The 21,334-nt window shown below is 52.4% G+C and overlaps 9 protein-coding genes across 9 annotated transcripts; 4 read left to right on the forward strand and 5 right to left on the reverse strand.

Moving 5' to 3' along the window:
* Positions 1-462: 462 nt before the first annotated feature.
* N7468_010730 (elongation factor 1-alpha) lies at positions 463-2,068 on the forward strand (the record flags this gene model as incomplete). Its single annotated transcript, XM_058480025.1, has 4 exons — positions 463-467; positions 563-1,319; positions 1,386-1,478; positions 1,541-2,068. The coding sequence occupies 4 exons, from the start codon at positions 463-465 to the stop codon at positions 2,066-2,068; spliced, it is 1,383 nt and encodes a 460-aa protein (XP_058325548.1).
* Positions 2,069-3,947: 1,879 nt separating this feature from the next.
* On the reverse strand, positions 3,948-4,229 carry N7468_010731 (uncharacterized protein; the record flags this gene model as incomplete). The annotated part of the gene is made up of 1 exon (XM_058480026.1): positions 3,948-4,229. One exon carries the CDS (start codon positions 4,227-4,229, stop codon positions 3,948-3,950), a length of 282 nt encoding a protein of 93 aa, XP_058325549.1.
* Positions 4,230-5,217: 988 nt separating this feature from the next.
* On the reverse strand, positions 5,218-6,485 carry N7468_010732 (MAGE domain-containing protein; the record flags this gene model as incomplete). The annotated part of the gene is made up of 3 exons (XM_058480027.1): positions 5,218-5,900; positions 6,032-6,377; positions 6,459-6,485. 3 exons carry the CDS (start codon positions 6,483-6,485, stop codon positions 5,218-5,220), a joined length of 1,056 nt encoding a protein of 351 aa, XP_058325550.1.
* A 326-nt stretch (positions 6,486-6,811) lies between these two features.
* On the reverse strand, positions 6,812-7,418 carry N7468_010733 (putative pathogenesis associated protein Cap20; the record flags this gene model as incomplete). The annotated part of the gene is made up of 2 exons (XM_058480028.1): positions 6,812-7,303; positions 7,365-7,418. The coding sequence occupies 2 exons, from the start codon at positions 7,416-7,418 to the stop codon at positions 6,812-6,814; spliced, it is 546 nt and encodes a 181-aa protein (XP_058325551.1).
* A 2,565-nt stretch (positions 7,419-9,983) lies between these two features.
* Positions 9,984-10,750, reverse strand: N7468_010734 (60S ribosomal protein eL27; the record flags this gene model as incomplete). The annotated part of the gene is made up of 5 exons (XM_058480029.1): positions 9,984-9,991; positions 10,041-10,192; positions 10,247-10,431; positions 10,632-10,648; positions 10,705-10,750. The coding sequence occupies 5 exons, from the start codon at positions 10,748-10,750 to the stop codon at positions 9,984-9,986; spliced, it is 408 nt and encodes a 135-aa protein (XP_058325552.1).
* Positions 10,751-11,378: 628 nt separating this feature from the next.
* N7468_010735 (uncharacterized protein) lies at positions 11,379-12,090 on the forward strand (the record flags this gene model as incomplete). Its single annotated transcript, XM_058480030.1, has 2 exons — positions 11,379-11,470; positions 11,559-12,090. 2 exons carry the CDS (start codon positions 11,379-11,381, stop codon positions 12,088-12,090), a joined length of 624 nt encoding a protein of 207 aa, XP_058325553.1.
* Positions 12,091-12,152: 62 nt separating this feature from the next.
* On the forward strand, positions 12,153-18,653 carry N7468_010736 (uncharacterized protein; the record flags this gene model as incomplete). The annotated part of the gene is made up of 3 exons (XM_058480031.1): positions 12,153-13,686; positions 13,764-18,355; positions 18,402-18,653. 3 exons carry the CDS (start codon positions 12,153-12,155, stop codon positions 18,651-18,653), a joined length of 6,378 nt encoding a protein of 2,125 aa, XP_058325554.1.
* Positions 18,654-18,924: 271 nt separating this feature from the next.
* Positions 18,925-19,224, reverse strand: N7468_010737 (uncharacterized protein; the record flags this gene model as incomplete). Its single annotated transcript, XM_058480032.1, has 1 exon — positions 18,925-19,224. One exon carries the CDS (start codon positions 19,222-19,224, stop codon positions 18,925-18,927), a length of 300 nt encoding a protein of 99 aa, XP_058325555.1.
* A 37-nt stretch (positions 19,225-19,261) lies between these two features.
* Positions 19,262-20,534, forward strand: N7468_010738 (TLC domain-containing protein; the record flags this gene model as incomplete). Its single annotated transcript, XM_058480033.1, has 2 exons — positions 19,262-19,741; positions 19,839-20,534. 2 exons carry the CDS (start codon positions 19,262-19,264, stop codon positions 20,532-20,534), a joined length of 1,176 nt encoding a protein of 391 aa, XP_058325556.1.
* Between the last annotated feature and the right edge of the window lie 800 nt (positions 20,535-21,334).

The following is a 21,334-nucleotide window of genomic DNA, read 5'->3' on the forward strand; positions in this document are numbered from 1 at the left end:
GGGGGAGGGAACCAGGGAAACCGCCCAGCATAACAAGAGCTGTGGTGGTAGAGAGTACTTGGAAACCCGTAGATGGTAGGCAGGAAACGGAGGTAGCTAATACAAAGTGCCCCTCCAGCCCACCTTGAAGATTTTGCGCGGTCCCGCCGTGGAGTGGGGCACATCCACCAATCACAGCGCGCCCACACCGAAGGGCTTGAACCCGCCCACTTGCCTTTCTCGCTTGCCCCTCCATATAAGGATTCCCCCCTCCTTTGCCCACAGAATTTTTTCTCTTTCTCCCCCTCGTCTGCATCAGTACGTATAACTTGCCCCCCCCATCCTCCATTCCTTTTTTCTCTTCTTCATCCATCTGACTCTTCTTGCTCAGCACCTCTACGCACGCCGTAGTCTCTGAGCATTTTCGCAGGATCCTTCTAGTAGCTTACAAAGAACTACAAGAATTCACTTCCAACCGTCACCATGGGGTACGTTTCTGCCTTTCCCTCATCGCCGCCGTCCCTCTACATTGGCCCCTTTCATCACCTTTCATCGATCCACCCATGCTAATCCCCTCCCACAGTAAGGAAGACAAGACTCACATCAACATCGTCGTTATCGGCCACGTCGATTCCGGCAAGTCCACCACCACTGGTCACCTGATCTACAAGTGTGGTGGTATCGACTCTCGTACCATCGAGAAGTTCGAGAAGGAAGCCGCTGAGCTCGGTAAGGGTTCCTTCAAGTATGCCTGGGTTCTGGACAAATTGAAGGCCGAGCGTGAGCGTGGTATCACCATCGACATTGCCCTCTGGAAGTTCCAGACCAGCAAGTTCGAGGTTACCGTCATTGATGCCCCCGGTCACCGTGACTTCATCAAGAACATGATCACTGGTACCTCCCAGGCCGACTGCGCTATCCTCATCATCGCTTCCGGCACTGGTGAGTTCGAGGCTGGTATCTCCAAGGATGGCCAGACCCGTGAGCACGCTCTGCTTGCTTTCACCCTCGGTGTGCGTCAGCTCATCGTCGCTCTTAACAAGATGGACACCTGCAAGTGGTCCGAGGAGCGTTACAACGAGATTGTCAAGGAGACCTCCAACTTCATCAAGAAGGTTGGCTACAACCCCAAGAGTGTCCCCTTCGTCCCCATCTCCGGTTTCAACGGTGACAACATGCTTGAGCCCTCCCCCAACTGCCCCTGGTACAAGGGCTGGAAGAAGGAGACCAAGGCCGGCGAGTCCACCGGTAAGACCCTTCTTGAGGCCATTGACGCCATCGAGCCCCCTGCTCGTCCCTCCGGCAAGCCCCTCCGTCTGCCCCTCCAGGATGTCTACAAGGTATGTTGGCGTCCCCTTCTCGGATCTCCGGGATCTTCTGAACCACTCATCACTAACTGAGAACAGATCTCTGGTATTGGCACGGTGCCCGTCGGTCGTGTTGAGACCGGTAAGATCATCCCCGGCATGGTCGTCACCTTCGCCCCCGCCAACGTTACCGTAAGCAGCCCTTCGTCTTCCCTTCTCATATGACCTGCATACTAATCGTCCTCGCCCTACAGACTGAAGTCAAGTCCGTTGAGATGCACCACCAGCAGCTCAAGGAGGGTCTCCCCGGTGACAATGTCGGCTTCAACGTCAAGAACGTCTCCGTCAAGGAGGTTCGCCGTGGTAACGTCGCTTCTGACTCCAAGAACGACCCCGCCTCTGGCTGTGCTTCTTTCAACGCCCAGGTCATTGTCATGAACCACCCTGGCCAGATCGGTGCTGGTTACGCTCCCGTCCTGGACTGCCACACTGCCCACATTGCTTGCAAGTTCGCTGAGCTCCTTGAGAAGATTGACCGCCGTACCGGCAAGTCTGTTGAGAACTCCCCCAAGTTCATCAAGTCCGGTGACGCCGCCATCGTCAAGATGATTCCCTCCAAGCCCATGTGTGTTGAGACCTTCACTGAGTACCCCCCTCTCGGTCGTTTCGCTGTCCGTGACATGCGTCAGACCGTCGCTGTCGGTGTCATCAAGTCCGTCGAGAAGAGCGCCGGTGGTGCCGGTAAGGTCACCAAGGCCGCCCAGAAGGCTGGCAAGAAATAAGTGCTTTGCGGATGATTTCAAGAGATGCCGTGATGACTTTTTTTTTACTGAAAAATGCTTTATGGATGGAGCTAGACTTTGCTGTGTAGCCTGAGAATTAGCTACATACAGATTCCTGACTCATGTCAAAAATTTCCATGTGATTCATACAAACCTTCCTTTCGTAGACCATGTGGAATCGTAAAGTTAATCTTACATACTGCGATGTTTTTGTGTAGCGAGGGTCTGCTGTGTCTTCAGTTTCGATGTGTCAACGCTCTGCTAAGGCGGCAACATGTAACTTCTCCCCGGCAGAATGCAAGAACATGTTGGGTTCTCTAGCTGGACCTCACTACCTCAAGGATTGGAGTGGTGTATAGCCTAGAAACTCGTAGTAAATGGCTTCGGCAGCTAGTCTCCTTTCTAGTCCTTAGTATTGGACTTGTTCGAGCTTTCACGTTCTCGACGCTCTCATGCGGCTGGGCTCCCAGTGGCAAGAGTTTTCCCATGATGCGCCTGGCAAATCAGACAATTCATACTAAAACCCTCGAGATAGACATTCTTCAATTGCCCAGGTTTTATAATGGAAGCCAAGCACCCATGATTACTCTCGGACCAGGTTCATACATACGTTCCTCGTGGTGGTTCATAAGGATCAGAGAGACTCTAAAGGTCTCTTAATAGACATTTTGATGATTTCTTTGCTTTTGAGGGGTCTGGTCGTTCAAGTATGCACAGGCATAGTACATACATCGGGTCCGCCTTACCACTTGAAACCGAAGTACCCCGCAGCGGTGTTGGCCTCAGTGTTGCACTTCGCTTGACTTGGTTGTTCTTAAGCGAAGGAATAGATATTGTTATCTTCAAGTGACCCAGGTAAGCTATGCTGATCCATTACACTGATCCATTACACCATATGTCCCCTGATCATTGTGTAACCTCGTAGATCATAGATACCTGTTATAGCTCCCAGGAAGTGAAGGCCATTGAATCTGGTGAGGGTTCCTATGAATATATCTAGGAACATCCTCATTCTCCTTCGAAGGTATGTACTGGCCACCCAGAACGACACGGGTCTAGCCCAATTCTTTCGGGCACGCGCTCATAGCCGTTCTGAGGCCGTCAACAACAAAGAATTCCGTTCTGCTACCTTGATCTCTCGCTGAGGACAATTCGAGTTGACCCCTTGCGTGGACATGGGTTGTCCGTCAGGGTCCACCGCGGTAACCGTTTCGTATGCTGTCGCCGCAAATCGTCCTCCCTGAAGACCGCTGGAACTGCTCCCTCACTTTGACCTGACAGGGTGTGATTGGATAATCTCTTCTTCCTCTAGCTGCGTATTCCATCCTGGGCGACCCTGTGTAGAAAACCCGCAAACTATGAACGGTATGGAAATAACAGACCGATGCCCGGAAAAGGACTCAAATGCTCATATAAGCAGTATAGGAAACCATCTTGTCCTATAAACCTACTAGGGAGGAGGTGGCGCTGCAGGGGTGAGTCTTTGGCGGGGCGTTTCATGCTGGAAAGTGGTAGCAACCGCTGAGTTTCGCAGTTGCTTCACCAGATCCTTGACCGCACGCCGATTTCCCAGCTCATCGTAGATGCCGTAGCACACATTTGGTGTGGCATAGGCGTCACCAGAATCTTCTTTGTGTTTGCCTGATCTGAATCGATGAAGTTTTTGCCGTCAGCTGTCATTTTGCCTCCTGTGCGAAAAATCTAGATAGCAGGTTTCCTTTCGGATTCTCTCCCGTTCGACCTCCCCCGGGGACTCCCAGAGGAAGCTTTGCCCCCCGGGTTTCATGTCCTCGCTTCTGGCATGCCCCTTGGGAATTGTAGATACATCCCTCCACAAAGCGAGGTTCTGGTGGATGGCTGATTAAGTCCGTTTAGTTTCTCATCTGTAGCTAAGAACTTTTACTAAGTCGGGAGTAAGGGAGCCGACGCCCAGCGGGGAGCCGGGACCTTGGGCTCTCTGGCTCTGGAGACTGCATCGATTCGTTCCAAGGGTAGATGAAGTGATGGAACGGATTGAGATGGGATAATTCACGATGATGGAGCGTCTCGAGAGAAGTCTTCTGGTGGAATGGATATGAAAGAAATATTGGAGTGGAAGGACAGCGAAATGGAAGATGGAGTAGAGATACATGGAGAAAGCCAAAGGAGCCAGGTAGCCCATGCGGCCTCTACAGATCTGAAGGATTGTGATATTGTGCTTTTCACTTTACATTGCGCCAGAGCACGGGGGCAGCGACTGCATATGGCAGAGGGTGAGGGTTCGTTCTCGATCGGCCGTTTATATTGTTGGCTGCTCGGACTCAGGATGAGTCTTGTGCCGGGGCAGATATCCATTCCAATGCCTTTGAACCAGGTGTTTTCAAAATGTGCCACCTTGGTAGACATGATCAACCGATGAAATTTGCTAACTACTTTGCAAAAATGAACTTGATCAAGAATACCTTCCTTTTGTCCCTCGATGACTAACTTGAAAGTATTGCCATACAGCAGTCTCTGTTTTCACGGTTCTTGAGGAATGGGGTTTTACCATTGAAATCGATGGCCACGAGGTGCTCCTTGATCAACTATTGTATTCGATTAACATGAGCCAGGCCTAGATATGTTATTCATGGATCGGAGCAAGCTTTGCTGGAAGACCATGGGAGATAAGGCAAGCCTCTGCGTTACTAGAATCCAGTTCGCCATGCAGGTGCAAATCCCTTCGAATTTAAACGGGGCTCAGACTGCTGTAAGGTTGCACACCATACGACCCTTGGATGGCCGGTCTATGCTACTATATTGATGGCAGCAAAATTCGGCAATTACTAGTAGATGGACCGTCAAATTATCTCTTCATCTCTGGCTCTCATCCGGATGTCACATCGATGAGGCAGGTCTCACAGGCTCAGCGTTATACGAAAACCATCGCACAGACGCACGGTGTATGATGCACAACCCAATCTACGCACAGAGCAATTGCATGGCTGTAGAAATTGCATGTGCCTGTGATCTGATTTCGAGTACTGGATCCTCCTCGAGTGTGAGACACAGGGAGAGTATTGAAAGGAATTGTGGATACATTGAGACCACAACTGTAGCAAAGGGGTCTCAGATATATCCGGGTATCACGCAGCTTAACACAATTCGCTTCAGAAACATGCCAAAGAATCTCAATCGCTTTCGTCCTCTTCCTCATCCTCTTCCTCTCCCGAAGCAGCCGTCGTAGCACGTCTAGACTCCCGTCTTCCGCGGTTATTCGCGCCTGTTCCATGACCTGCCGCTGCTGGAGTACCGGCGTGATCTTCACCTTCAGCATCTTCTCGCGGAGCGCTCAATCCCAAACTCCGGCGTAGCTGCTGCTCGAAATTTGCGCGCAATTCTTGTTCGATCTGCGTAGGCCCATCCTCATCATTTGTTTGGGCTGTAGACCCGAACCCGTAAACCTCCCTCACAAACCCGGCTACGCCGGTTGAGCCAACCTCGAGCTTTCCCCGCGGGCCAACCATGTAATCGATAATTTCTTCTCCATTGTCCTGCTCCTTGATCCGTACCAAGTAATTGAGTCTGACGAGCCGTTGGAGATAATCCGGTAACTTCTCCGACCAGGGTGTCCAGGCTACCATGTTCGTGCGGCGGAGGTACCGCTCGAGTTTCTGCTCGTTGAGCGTGCCGCCGTTCAGCGAGATCAGCGCGATGATGAAGCTGTATAACGCCGTGCGCGCGCCTTCAACACTATCCGAGGGCGCTTTGGTGGGGACGATGATATCGGGCGTGCGGTATTTCTGTGGGAGGACGGTCGTCACGATCCAGGATTTGGTGTTGCTGCTGGAGGGCTTTTCCTTTTTCTTGGCCGCTGAGATACAGACGAATTTAGTTCCACGGAAATTGCTCCAATGATTTTGATTAAAAACATCAAGCGGCCTGAAGCCGCTTTCTTGATCCTATCCAGGCGCGACAAATGCAAAGTTGGGGGAAACAACTTACCCCGTCGCTGTTGAACCGTCACCTGCTCTTTGGCCGGTAACTCGGACATCTCCATCCCAAACTTCGTCCTCAACTGGCGCTGCGCCTCGTCAAACACGACCTTGAACTTCCGCGATCCGTTCTCTCCGAGGACTTTTTGCGAGATGTCATTGCGACGGATCTGAAGACGCGAGTACTCGCTCGCCAGCGCCAACCGCACGAGTTTCTTCACCATCACATCTTCGGACGTGTGCGCCCCACCGCGCATACCCTCATCGCCGGTGGTGTCTCCTGAGGGTGACGCCTCGGAGGGGCGTGGACGACGAGGGATGTTTGTTTCATGCGAGTTGGCGGGGTCTATGTCTGCCTGTTCGAAGGATTTACCATTAGTAAGGTCCGATCGAGGGTTCAGAGAAGGCAAGCAAAAGCATATGTTGAAGAATCTTACCACTTGGCGTTTGCGAACGAGGGGCATCATGGAGGTGTAAGATGGTGATTGTCTGGCAAACACGAGGTGAGTTTGGAAGACGCGACGCGGTGATCGACCAGTCGATTTCCCTGATCCGGAATGGTCTGTGCGCGGGGCTTATCATTCTTTGTTCTGGTTTCCTCTACGCGCTTACAGTCGCTGCTAAAATGGGAACAAGAACAGTGTGATTTTCATTGCCATGGCTCAAGAGGCTCGCTGGTCGAAATTAGTCAGGGTCGACGCAAAAGTGCAAAATACAAAAACCGCGAGAGGAATTATTTTCTCTAAAACAACGCTGGCAGACATACAACCCCCAAAGCAAAGCGGTCTAATCAGTGGCTATTCTTGTCGTTGACCACCTCCTTGACCTCCTCCTTGGCCGTCTGGAACCAGGTGTTCACCCATGCCAGCGACTCCTGGGTCAGGACCAGGCTGGAAGTGATCACAGCCTTGCCTGAGGCGACATAGCCATCGCCACCGCACTTCTTGTACTCGGTGCCGTAGATGTCGAAGACGTGCTGCTTGACATCATCCGCAACGCGGATGGGGTATGTAGCGTGGTTGTAGACGGCGCCGCGGATCTTCTGGGTGTCTTCGCGGATGATGGGGAAGCGCGAGTCGATGCGGGTGAGACCCTGGTCGCCCAGAGAGTCGGCACGGACGAGATAGGGCTCGATGATGCTGTATGGTTTGGAGAGGTAGGGCAGTACGGGCTTGGCGAACTGGGAGAAGCCTTGGTCGGCCAGGTCCAGCGACTTGGCGCCGTATGGGTTGGTCTTGAAGAGGTTGATAGTATCAGAGACGAGGGGGTAGGAGGTCAGGTGCTGTTGAAGTGGATTATTTAAGTTTCAGGGTCTCAAGCTTCGAGAGCGAAGCTGTACGTACGTGGAAGAACTGCGAGTGGACCTTCTCGCCGTTGACGACGGGTTCGGCGGCCATGGTGTCTGAATCCGCGTGGGGCATGAAGTCTGAAAGATGGAGAGAAGCGAAATGGGAGAAGATAAGGGCAGGTAGGACAGAGGGGTCTCTGAAGCCACAGAAAATTACGAACGTTGAAGGGGAAAAAAGAAAGGTGGGCTGTATATAGGCAGACTTTCACATGTGATTGTGCTGCCAATGGGCTAAACGGGGGCCAGAGCGCAATCGCTGGGTTCTGCGCCCTTTGGTGGATGCTTTTTGACTTTCACTCTTGCATGGCGTCTTCCTGGTTCTTGCCTCCGATTCTCTTGTATGATTCTTAGGGTTTGAGTTTGGGTTCTGCTCCTTGCTTGGTTCCGGTTGCGTAACGGCGACTCAATTGCCCTCGTTATCAACGCAATGGCATGGCCACCTGCTTTCAGCAGCTTGGAATCAGGGAATTCCACGGGAACCTAATCCTGAGAACTCCGCTATTACGTTCACCCAGAGGCCAATTGCATTAGCTTGCAACAGAATGCGACGATTTGATAAGAGCTGGGTTTCACATGTGATTGCGGGTCCCAACGTCGACCATATTGTCAGGCTCCACTTGCATTGGTTAAGGAGACTACGCAGAGTGGATGATGCTCTGATAATCCTTCTGGTACTTTGGGACTTCGTAGGTTCGTTATGTCGGGACGGTAGCTATTGTCCTGTCGGAACTCTGGAACTTCCCATACACCACATCATGACAGCCCTTGACTGGCCCCCCGCCATCTGCATCTCCACCCCCCACCCTGGTTTTTGTATTGGCGCCTCAGCCTCGCTCTTATCACCCCGTCGCGAGCCAGCCTAGAGACTTCATCCGCTGTGACACCTCGAGATATTTAACCCAGGCGCCCCTCACGGGTTCCACCTGGCCCGAGCACCTGTATACAATCTACCCTGCAGTAGCTCTTACGTCGAGACCGTCCGTAGCAATGACGCGGGCTAGCCCGGGCATAAGACTAGCGGTATCCCCCTTGCCATGGACCGGACTGTCGCCAATGTAGCCGACGTAAATCAGCCATGTACGTCGAGCTAGCCGGGGGTTGGCATCCAGACGTGTCAAAGAGAGCACGGGGACTCAAAAAGGTGCTGGCTGCGTTTTCGATCGGCCCCGGCTCTGTGTGCCCCGGTGCGTGTGCGACGGCTAGCCTGGGTGATTCGCTCTTGGCCCGTTCTCCGTTGGCCTATACGAAGGTGGGGGGGGTCGCTTCTGTCAAACGACCCCGGTGCTTGCAAATTTTGATGTCAGGTTTGGACTGGGTTTCTGTGCGGCGATGCGGTGGATGCATATGGGGTCTATGCAAGCTGGAATTCTCCGAGCTCGACCTCAGCCCTTAGGATGATCATGTTGGAGGTGTCCTTTTCCCCCTTCTTCGAAATCATGCCAAACCATAGGTTGACGTTGATTCGTTCAGAAGCGCGATACGGAAAGATTTATTCCAGACTTGGTCTGCTACCTTGAGCGCTTTGCGAACCCGGTGCGACCGTCGACGGGACAGAAATATAACCGTCGATCTTATCCTGTGGATCCCCCGCCCGAGGCAGACATCTTAATTGCTGGAAGATAAAAAAGATAGTGACAGGCACTTCTTCCTATGCGATACTCCGTCAGTTCTACGGCCCTTTTCTGGCATTTCAAAACGTTCAAGCTTTGCGTCAGAATCCTCTGCGTTGTCAAGTACTAGCGCGGACTACGTGCAACTCCGACATCACTATGCGCCCGAGGCGCGAGTCGGAATCGCCACTGCGGTATGACAGACATTATGCCCTTTTGTAACATGTACGTTTGACCGTTGTCGTGATCGGGACAAGGGGGTTGAGTACCTGCTCTGAATGTAAAGAAACCCAGTCGATCGTCCGCGGAAGAGCCCGAAGATTCCATGGGCGCCTGTGCGGTGGCAACAGTTCGCGCTGTGGACTCGAACAATCTCCTGAGCCGCGGAAGCTTATGATTGTCGTAGCGAGGCATTTCACATGCTGGCTGAATGTGTTTCAAAGATGCATACTACATCGCGCAGGGCCCATCGCACACTGGTAGTTCAGATAAGATTTGATCACATGGACTGTGAAAAAGCCACAAGGTTATGAATGGTTTATTCAGGTCAAGGGGAAAAAATATCTGACCCTGAGCTACATGTGACCGGCGTCTCGTGACACGGAAATGTGGAAGAATGGTGTCGAGGACGGGGCTGCGAGCATGTGGTGGTTCCAAGGTTATCCAAGGTTAGACCAAAGGTTTAGTCTGCACGGACATATGGGCGACGATGGCCCTGCAAGTCATGCATCATACAGAAAGACATATGTACGGTAACGAGTTCAATGCAAGAGAATAATTGTTCATATTTTCCATTTCATAAGACGGGCGCCGACTCATTGGCCCGCCCGCCTTGGTTTAACTGGATTTCATCGATACATTCCCGATTCTGTTTCCAGCTGGGGTATTTGAGTGCCATCCCATTGAAGGGATCGAATGTGCTCGATGGCTTTTGTTCCCCCCACGCTCCGTTTTCACCAACAACCCTGCGCGCTCAAAAAGACGTAACGCCCCGAGGAAACCGTTTAGAAGCCTGCGAACAATTAGCGACCCGTAGATGACCAGAGGGTAGTGGGACGTACGAAGAGGAGTGAAGAACCAGCGGTTCTTGCCGGAGGTGTAGCGGTCCTCAAGAGCCTTCTTGATGGTCTTCTTGGCGTCCTCACGCTGGGAAACCTCCTTGAAAGTGTCGGCAGAGACGGCACCCTTGAGGCCCTCGAGCTCCAGAGTGTATCTAGTAGACGTTTAGTAACTGGCTGCAACGTGGATGTCCTCGTGGCGAACGAACCTGGTGGGGAGAAGGTGGTTCTGGTTGATGATCTTGATGAAAGGCTTGACCTTGCTGCGGCGGTCGACCAACTTCTTACCCATGCGGCGGGTAACCTTGGCGGGGTAGCGCTCGATACCGGCAACAATGGCGTAGGCGAAGGGGTGGGCCTTGGAGCCAGTGTCCTGAGGCTGGACGATGACGACCTATACCGAAAGCGAGTCAGAAAGAATTCGTGGGATGGGTTATGGCATGTCCAAAGGTGCAGATCGAATCGCGGTTTTCTCGTCTCGGATCTCAACAGTCTTCCTCGTCTCGCATTCGTGGATCGAGTCTCCGTCCTTCTTTCCATGCTCTGGCTCTCGTGCTCTGGGGATGGAGGGAGGTGGGAATGGTGTTTTCGTACCTTCTTACCGGCGTAACCTAAAGGTGGTTAGCATTGATTCTGGACAAGAAAGCAGTAATGGGATTAAACATACGGCCGCGCGTCACAATAGCGACTCTTCCCACTTTCATGAACTTCATCTTGAAGGTCCCGGTAAGCGGCGAGGTTGGCGGGTGATTTGTCGAAGTACGGGAACAGTCAAGATCGAAGTGTTCAAGTTTTCGTTAGGTGTGGAGGGTTCAGGGCAAGCGCTTTGTGTGCGGCCCCGTGATTGGCTGTCTTACCGACAATCTGCCGCTAGCCTGTTCTAGGGGTGATTCCCCATTGGGGTTATTCCGGGTCAAAGTGTGTGCCCCAGGCCACAGTTTATCCGAGTCCTTCCGCCTCCATTCTGCCAAGGCCTGCGGGCCTGGAACAAACCCACCGGGTGGGTCAGTGCCCAAGCTCACCGCCTGCAGTGACGTGTGATGTTTACATGGCAACCAGAGTTGCTGCCCGTTGCTAAGGACTACTAGTGGTGTGGACGTACTTTTCCTCCACCATCTCCACCCTTTCCTGCTTTCCCTCTTATCAAGCAGATCTCCCGGCGATTGATGCTTGATACACCGTCTTTCCCACCTGCTCTTGTTTTCTAGCGACCTTGTGGATTTGATATGCCCTCACGACCCTTGTTTTGAATACATTCTCCGAGCGCATTCTCCTACCCCTTCAATTGTTCATACCTTTCCGAGACATCCACCTTTTTGACCTCGCCCTCACATAAACATCATGCCAGCCCAAGATCGGGATGATACTCCCCGTGATCGGGAACTGGTGCGCCAACAACTGACCCATAGCGAGTCCCGGCTCTCAGTTCCAATGTAAGCCCTTTGCTGATCGTGACCCCGAAACATCACTCCCTCCCATCATGCACGATTTGAAATCCATACTAAGGCGCCGTTCACGCAGGTGGGATAGTTCTGACCCAGAGCGAGCACCACCACCATTGCCCATGAACCCTCGCTCCATGAGCCCTGCGACAAAAAACAACGTGTCGCCAAATATCCAGGCCGTGGCAGCCAAGTTTACAGACAAGCCGAGCGAAAATGCTCCGAGCTCCTACACAACCAACCCAATGCCCCACAAGACTGGTTCTCCAGAACGGTCATTAGTAAAGGGCTATCACAAGCGCATGCAGTCGCTTCAGCCGTCTGACACCAAGCACAATGCACGAGCGGAGTTTCTGAATTACTTGGAAAGCAGATCGCCAGAACGGCCTCTGCGTGCGACTATTGTCGACTCGGCGATCAAGCCCGTCGAAGTACCCAAAGCCCCAGGGTCCCCTCCGCGTCCTTCATCAGAACGAGGACTTCCAAGCTATGTGTCCAGCCGTTATCTGTCCAAACCAATCCTCGGAGAGAGCACACCGCCATCGGCAACTATGCTCGCTCTACAAAACATGCAACTACCCGCCGACGATGACCCCCCCATCGCCCTCTAAGCCCCCCTAAGATGATCACCGCAGCGGATGAGCCCAACGAGACACCCGACCAAGCACATACCATGGGATCTCTTGCCAACCAAATTCATAGTCTCACCAATATTGCAAGTAATTTGCAGCGTGAGATGATGAATTTGAGTCGCCGCAGCAAGGACAATGCCACAGATTTGATCAGCTTGAAAGCCGCAACCGATGCCCGCGATGAAGACATCCGCCAAAGCTTGAAGGAGCTTTCGGCTAATCTGGCTACCAAGATTTTAGACGGAGAGATGACAAGGTCTGATATCATGGCACTTCTGAACCGTGAAAATGGGTCTAACCTCCCTGAGTCTGATAGTTCTCCTGCCTCGAAGAGAAGCTACTCTGTTCCACGGATGCCCAGCCCCAACCCATTTGTATTTGACCGCGACATCGGTGCATCTCCTGCACCGATTTCTGATGGTTCAGCCAGCATCGCCTTACTCGAGAAAGTCTTACGTGAGATGGCCACGAAAGAAGGTGAGGAACGACTCCTGGAGCTTGTCGACGAGATCAAATCACGTCCTGCAGCAAATGCATCAGACAAGGATGCGGATAAGAAGATCACGAACATGCTGGAGGAGATTCTCAACCTGGTGAAGGATGACCCTTCGAGCCGAGCTCTAGTGCGCTCGCAGACTCTTCAAAATCTGCCGTTTGCAGCCTCTGGCACTGAGGGGGCTCGATCGATTTCTGCAGGATCTATGGACCCGACAGCTACCGTGCGAGCATTGAATGTTCCGAAGAGCGACCAGTTGGACCGATCAACTCCCAACAGTGATGAGATGCTCGCAATTCTCCGAAGCGTTAAGAGTAGCGTGATGGAGAGCGGTGGAATGACCAGCGGGGTGAAAGCCTTGGTTCGTGAGCTTCGCGGGGAGGTTCTCGGGATGGGACGTGATATTGCTCGACAGCTGGAAGCGATAGAATCCACCAAGGGGATTGAAGCAGCGGAGAAGCCTCGGCCTCTCAGCCCCGAGGAAATTTCATCCATTGTCAACAACAGTCTCTTCGACCTCCGTGAGCAGCTGGCTGCCACCATCAACGAAAGTCGAGAGCAATCCGCCATCTTCGCCAAACTCCAAGCCACAATGAATAGCGCAGAGATCTATTCTGTTGTCAAGCGAGCTCTCGACGAGTTGGAATTTCCCCAGCTTCAGGCCGCCGAGCCACGAGGCCCCGTGATGGAGAAGGAGGAGATCCTTGAAACTGTTCGCGAGGCATGGGAGACGTACAAACCTGAGATTGAGCTACAAAACTTTGGTTTAGAACGGGATGAAATCTTGGAGTGTTTGTCCGAGGGCCTCAAGTCATACGAGCCCAAGCACGAACAGGCATTGACGTATGAGCAAGTCTTGGCGGCTGTTCAGACTGGCATGCAGAGCTTCCAACCACCTCCCATCGAGCATCCCCCTACCATCACTAGGGATGAGATCATTCTCACCATTCGCGAGTGCCTCGAGAAGCCCGAGCCCGCCTCGCGGGGCCTGGAAGAAGAGCACGTCTCTCATTTGAATACCATGCGTGATGAAATTCTGCAGGCTGTATCCGAGAAGCTGCAGCCAGACTCTGCTCCCGGTCCCTCGACGAGGAACATGTGAACTACTTCAATAACATCCGCGATGAGATTCTACGTGCACTTGCTGATCGGCCAGAGCCAGCCGTCAAGTCTCTGGATGAAGAGCATGTAAACTACCTCAACTCAATCCGAGACGAAATTTTGCATGCCCTGGCTGAGAAGTCTGTCGAGAGCGCCCCTCGGTCGGTTGACGATGAACACCTGAACCACCTCTATGGGATTCGGGATGAGATCATGAATGCCCTGACTGAGAAATCGGAGGGCGCACCACGATCCATTGACGAGGCGCATGTTGAGCACTTGCACTCCATCCGGGATGAGATCCTCAATGCCGTTACTGCTTCATTCACTTCCCAGAGTGTTGTTAGCAAAGAATCTCTCGACTCCGGCCTTGGCCGTGATGACATCGTTACAGCTATTTCCGATGGTCTGGATGCTCATTTTACTACCGCGAAGGAGATGGAGGACCCGAAGATTTCCAGGGCTGACGTTGTCAGTGCTGTCACTGAGGCCCTAGACGCTCACAGGTCTGCCTTGACCACAGAGACTTCTACTGGTATTTCCCGAGATGAGATCATGACTGCTATTATTGATGGTATTGAGATCGCTACCAAAGCTCATGAAACAACTATCGCCAAGGACATTGGCCCTTCACTTTCCCGGGAAGAAATCCTTGATGCTATCTCGGAAGGCATCCATAAGTCGGGCGAAGCCGAGAAGTCTGCTTTGAGCACCGACATTCAATCATCATCTATCACCCGTGAGGAGGTATTCAATGCTATTGTTGATGCTATCGAGAGCTCGAATACTATGACTCGTGAGATTGAGCTCAACAAGGATGATCTCATGGAAGCTATTAGTGCTGGTCTGCATGACGCCACTACTGCCGCAAACCTGAACGTCGGAGAGCAAGTGCTAGAACGTCTGCAGGATGTCGTTGATGGCATGAAAGAGGAGTTTAAGCAGTATTCCACGGCCAACGGCAAGGACACTGAACAGGTCCTCGACGCGATTAAGGATGGTCTTCATGTGGTTCGCAAAGAGATTGAAGCATACGCAGCTGCGACGGGAACGAATGGATCTGACAAGCACGAAATCATTGACACGGTCAAGGAAGGCTTCAGGCTGCTCCAAGCTGATATGGAAAAGACAATTACCGACAACGCTGTTTCAAATGAAACCCGGAGTCCAACCGACACGTCAGACCTTTTGGATGCAATGGAGAAGGAATTCGAGCACCTGCGCGGAACAATCAGCCAGCTCCTCATCAACAAGAACGCGGGCGACAAGGATGAAATTCTTGACGCTATTCATGAAGTGAATGAGCAACAAAAGGCTAAGACCAGCGATGAGCAGATCGTCAACACCATCAGGGAGGAGTTTGAGAACCTTCGCGAGCGCATGGACACCAGTCTTGTCCGCGCTGAGCCGCCAGCTGAAGAGAATAGCGAGAAGCACCAAATTATCGCAGCTCTGCAGGAGCATTTTGAGACTCTCCAAGAGACTATCAAACAGAAAGATGGCAGCGATAGTGTTCTGTCTGTCACTAGCGAGCTTCTCGATGCTTTCAATGAAGGAATTGACTCCATTCGCGGAGATGTGAAGCAGGTCTTGGAGAAGCCGACCGAGTTCGATAGTTCTGAAATCTTGACTACCATCAAGGATGGCCTCGCTGAGCTGCGCCTGGAAATTGATGCTGTTCGTCAATCACAGAAAGACGCCGATGATGCTTCCAGCGCTCGTGGCAATGAGCTTATGCTTGCCAATGGCTCTGATATAGGTAGCAACATTGAGGGGTTGAAGGATGTCATCACACAGCTTCAAGAGAAGGTTGACTCGATTGACACTGCACCCCGCGATACCGAGCCGTCGCCGCCCGCAGAAGACGCATTGAACCGTGGCCATTTTGATGAGCTTTTGGTTGCCATCCAAGAAGTTCAAATTGCGATTGGAGAAATGGGCGCCAGCAAGGAGCTTCCGGAGGGTGTCGCCACTAAGGAGCACACGGATGCACTCGAAAGCCTTCTGGTGAGCACGAAGGACCAGATCGCCGAGATCAAATTTCCCACAAAAGAAGAGCTGGCTACATCAGAGCAGATTGGGGTGCTGGAAGTCATGGTTGCGGAGGCCAAGGATGCTGTCTCTACTTTGTCTGCCCGGCTTGAAGCTGAAGCATCTACGAAGTCCGACATCGGACTACTGGAGAACCTGATTAAAGACGTCTGGGTGGCTCTGGATGAGCTCAAGAGCAAAACCAAGGAGGAGGAAGAAAAGCCTGCGGGTGAGGGGAGCGATGAAGGTGCAGAGGAAGACAGCGACAAGCTCCTCAAGTCAGATCTCCAGACTGTCGAGGCTATGGTGTTCGAAGTGAAGACCCAAATTGATGAGCTGAAGCTGCCTGACGTCGAGACCCTTCCCACGAAAGAGGAGATCCAAGGCCTGTCCTCTCTCGTCACTGATTTCCGCGAGAGAATGGAGGCCAATAATGAGCTGACTGCCCAAGGCTTCGAGGCCCGTAAGGTTGAACATGGTGGCCTGGCCGAAAAGATTGATGAGGCTAAGATGGTGGTCGGGGAACTCGGCGAACAGTTGAAGAGCAAGCTTGACGGTAGCTCTGAAGGCCTGACTGAGCTGAAGGGCCTTCTTGAAGGTCTGGCTCTATCGGCGGAGAATTTCAGCACTGTCGAGTCGATCAAGGAGCTCACCGATCTTATCAATCGCGAGTTTGAGCGTTCCCGCGGCGAGGACGACGCTACCAAACTTGAGAAGGAGGAGCGTGATGCTGCTGCTCTTATCAAGCACGACGAGACTCGTGCTGCTATCATTGTGGAGCTCGGGGCCAAGATCGATGAGAAGATCGAGGAAATCATGGCTAAGTATGATGACGCCCATGCTTCCTTGCACTCGAAGTTGTCTGAGGCCGAAGAACGTGATCTCTCTCACGCTGAAAGTGTGACCAGCACCAAGGCGCTTGCTGAAGATATCAAGCTCGTCATTGGGTCTATGGGTACCACTGTAACCGACACCTGCGAGCAGATGAGTGAGGAAACAAAGGCCCTGAGTGAGAAGGTTACTGAGTCGTACGCTCGCATGGAGGAGATGCACAACGAGGCCAAGTCACACCAGGAGCAGACCAGAGGAGAGAATGAAAGAGCCGTTGCTGCCACCGAACGTGTGGAGAGCAAACTGCTTGAGTTCCACCCTCAGATCCTTGAGACTGTCCAGGAGATCCTCAACGTTGTTAGCCAGCACTACGACCACTCGCAGAAATCTGCGGATGAGGTCAGGACTGAGCTTTCTGCCTTGCCCGCTGCCATTCCACAAATGCTTCCTGCCTTGCCTCCTCCTGAGTCTTCTCGGGATATCGAGGATGATCCTGTTCATCACAAGCTCAATGACTTGCTCGAGCACGCCAAGAGCAACCCTGTTCAGGAAGTCTTGAACACCCTTCTGGAGCACTCCAAGAATGAGCAGATCCACGAGAAACTTGATCGCGCGCTGGAGCAGGCCTCTGGCTCGAGCGAGCAAACAGAGCAGATATATGAGAAGCTAAACCAGCTTCTCGACCATGCAACTGCTGGGAATGCACCCGTCCTCGAGAAGTTGGATGCCCTCCTCAGTCGCCCTGTGAATGCTGTGGACCCTGATCTTCCTGTGACGCAAATGATGAAGCTCGATGAGATGCACAAGGACATTATGGAGAACACTCGCAAGATGAACGAGATGTTTGCTTTCCAGTCCAGCCTTGTTGCTCAAGAGACAGAGCGCAAGCGACAGGAAGCTGAAGAGGCTGCCATCGCGCTCGAGCGCCGGAACGCCCAACGCGAACAGGTCGAAGCTGAAATTATCGGTCTAAATGAGGAGAAAGAGTCACTCTTGAAAATGATACACACTCTGAAGACGGAGAAGGACGACCTCGCGAAGCAGAATATGAAGCTGAGCAAAGAGCTTTCTGGCCTCGAGACTACTTTCGAGCTCCGCCGCGAAGAAATGCATTACATGCAGGAGCGTGCCGATGAACTCGAGAAGCGCATCCTAGAAGGAGTCCTTGATCATGCTCGCAGTGTATTCATGAGCCGATCAAACAGCTTGCAGAACATGAACCTGAAACGAAACCGAAGCACACGCTCTTCTCGTACCGGCGCCCGCAGTCCTAGCATGGTCAGCACCACCACTACCAGCACGGCTCGGGGGCCCAAGGACCAGCGAAGCCTGCTCGGAAATGGTGTCGGCATGGCTCTCAAGCGTCGCGGCACTAACAACTCCCTCAAATCTGGCTCCACCGCCGTCCAGCCTAATATTGGCAAGGAGCGCCGTATTCTCAGCTTGAGCCACGTTACTGGTAACAGTCAGCCTGGCAAGCGACATGTGAGTGCCAACACCGGTATTACAAATCTCAAGCGCAGCCACTCTGTCAAATCCGATTTCTCGCTGCGCAAGACTTCTTGGGCCGGTCGACCCTCTGTTGCCAACAAGGAAAATGAGGCTTTCCCCGAAGAAGAGGAGCCCGATTGTGAGCTTGAGGCTGGCCCAGGACGGCAGGTCAGCTATCGCCAGTCGAGCTACGCGGGCACCGAGCGGAAGTCCAGCTACGCCGGGACTATCACTGATAGTGTGGTCACGGGCGGCTCTGAAAGTGGTGTTTCTGAAGACCGTCGAACTAGCGGTGTGAGTTCTATGAGTGGCACTACGGACGCGCATGTCGCCGGCGCAGAGAGCTCTATTGCTGGCGACCCTGAAGACGACGATGTGGATTCTGAATCAGAAGATGCCCAGACAGCTCGGGAAGACGACGAGGGGGGAGGCTCAAAGCGAAGAAGAAGCTGAGGACACTGCGGATGACGGGTCACACGTGGACGAGGACAGTCACCTCGAGGAAACAGCCTCGGTCATGGAGGAGCAAGTCATGAAGCTTCTGGGCCAGCCCGCTGATAGTGGCTTAGGCACAGATGTCTCTGTCGCCTGAGCGGGCAGGGCTTGAAAACACTTTCGGAGTTTTTGTTTGATTTCCTTTGTTTGCATGTTATTGCTGTCTTTTTTTTTTTTTCAATTTCATATACCACTATTGTTCCTCATGCGTTTTGTGATTATGCCGTTTTGATGGACTTGTATGAATTCCTTATCTGTGGATTAATGAGCTGTTGTTATGTGACTTATCCAATGTCAAACCTAGTTATCGTCTCTCCCTCGACTGTGTAGAAGTGTCCCCCTAATGTAGAAGTACGCAAGTGATCTGGTCACGCTTGGATGGTCTGATGGACAGCTACGCAGTCTACCGCTAGTCCAGAAACGGAAAGTCCCCAGACGATCACCTGATCCCAACAGATCAGCAGAACCTCGGCAGCTGGGCCTTGTTCTTCCCCATCTTTTGCCTCCAGCACTTGTTCTTGGCCTCTTGTGTATAGAAAGGAGCCGGTTCGGATACTTGTTGAGCTCATGGTAGACCCCTGAGGCTTCTCCCTCCTTGCCTTTTCGGAATCCCTCCACCCCTTTCCTCTCCACGGTGAGATCAGATCATCGCCAAGTTGCCCCCACATCGGGCTAGAGAGCTGGTTGAGGGACAGACATTGAAACATGCTCGACCCTGTCGGACCGCCGCCAAGATGGCTGCGGGCCTTCGTCGAGCCGTACGCCCTCTGGCTGAACAGCCCGACTTTTCCGGACCATGTTCATGAGGTCCTCCTCGCTTTCGTCGTCTACCAGTCCATCCATTCCTTTATCTCCCCGTGGCTCTCACCAATCCTCTTTCCGAAGTCTTACCCATATCTGAGCGCCCGTACCAAGTTAAATTGGGATATCCACGTCGTCTCACTCTTCCAGAGCGTCGTGATCAATGCTCTAGCATTATGGATCCTGTTCGTCGACCAAGAGCGTAGCTCCATGTCTGCCGGCGAGCGGGTCTTTGGATATACCGGTGCCTGTGGCTTCATCCAGGCATTGGCCGTGGGTTACTTCATCTACGACATCATCGTGAGCACTGTTCATTTGCGCATGTTTGGAGTGGGTGTTTTGTTCCACGCCATCAGCGCGCTATGGGTCTTCAGCCTTGGCTTTGTAAGTTCCTCCGATGCACCCTACCACTCGAGTAATTTTGGATAAACAAAAGGAAGTACATCGGGCTAATCGTGGGGGTTGTCTTCTTTGCAAACAGAGACCCTTTGTCAATTACTATGCTCCCGTTTTCATCCTTTACGAGCTCTCCACCCCCTTCCTCAATATCCATTGGTTCCTTGACAAAGTCAACATGACTGGCAGCCGAGCCCAGTGGTATAACGGAATGCTTCTTCTGAGTGTTTTCTTCTCCTGCCGACTGATCTGGGGAACATGGCAGTCTGCTGTGGTGTACGGGGACATGTGGAATGCTCTACAACAGACGTGGTCTGCAAATACTGCCCACGCTCTTGAAGGCCCGGTCGACATTAGCGCCAACGTCTTCACGGACGCCGGCGCTCTTTGCATCGACGAGACCTGTGCTCGCGCCAATGCCGAGATCTCCAAGTTCAAGGAGTTTACTACTGGTGGTGTGCCGACATGGTTGGTTGTGACTTACGTCGCCTCCAATCTGATTCTTAACTTCTTGAACTACGTCTGGTTTTACAAGATGGTTGAGACCGTGCGCAAGCGATTCCGTGACCCCGCGGAGGGAGCGCCTGCGAAGGCTGACGACAAATCGCCCGAAAAGGCCGTGAAGCTGGAGGATTTGGCGCAGGAGATTGTTCTCGAGGCAGCCGCTGCACTTGAGCAGGAAGAAGGAGCTCCATTGCCTCGAGATCTGCCCCTGACACGAGAGCAGATCTCCTTAGCCACAGACTCTGCTCTGGAGAATCTGCGGCGCCGAAAGGATTAAGCGGGCTATCAGCGCTTTTGCTTGGTTCTCGAGATATCGGCTTCTTTGGCAGTTAGAAGGTCCTTGTTGTCCACCTGGCTATAGAACATGGTTGGCTTCTGCGGTTGTATATCAGATCTGGAATCTGCTGGTTTAACTTCGTCCATCTTCTTGAATGCTGTTTACTGAGGTGGCCATGTACTGTCACACATTTGGGATGCTTTACATAGTTGCACGTTGCTACTGTTTTGCCTTTGTAGATCGTTATCTGTCGATCTACGCGCCTAGCGTAGTGGACAATATCATCACCCCAGTGTCATTTTCGCATCCTGCGGACTATTCGGTTCAAGGTGCATAACCACTAGTTCTCAAAAAAAAAAGAAAGGAATTGGGTTATATACGCGCCATGTAATGCGTATAGTTCCAGCCAGTCGATCTATCGCTCGTTTAGAGACGAGAGAGTAGTTTGTTCGAGAGTGTAGTGGCTTTGTTCGTGGCCGAACCCGGATAAGAGCCGGTTACGAATAAATTGCTGAAGGGACCATTGTTCTTATGTCCTATTCCTTGAGAAGCTTACTAGGTTAGCAGATGTTTAGAGTATGATGAGGATGCTGTGCAAAATTAGAGGTCGACCTGATTCTTATATCGTGGATCTATAGACCGTCTCCCGACTTGTGACCGTCGCTGTCCACTCGATCACAAGTTCAGAGACGTGAAAGAACACCTGCCTTTGAAATACACCGAGTTTCAGTTCCTAATAGAAAACTACTAATTTTACGGCAGATGCGAACATAAGACCTTTCCAATGGGCCCCGTGTGGG

This window comes from Penicillium chermesinum (genome assembly GCF_028974085.1).
Source record: "Penicillium chermesinum strain IBT 19713 chromosome Unknown utg000009l:1.0-952002.0:1.0-954369.0, whole genome shotgun sequence".
Lineage (NCBI taxonomy): Eukaryota > Fungi > Ascomycota > Eurotiomycetes > Eurotiales > Aspergillaceae > Penicillium > Penicillium chermesinum.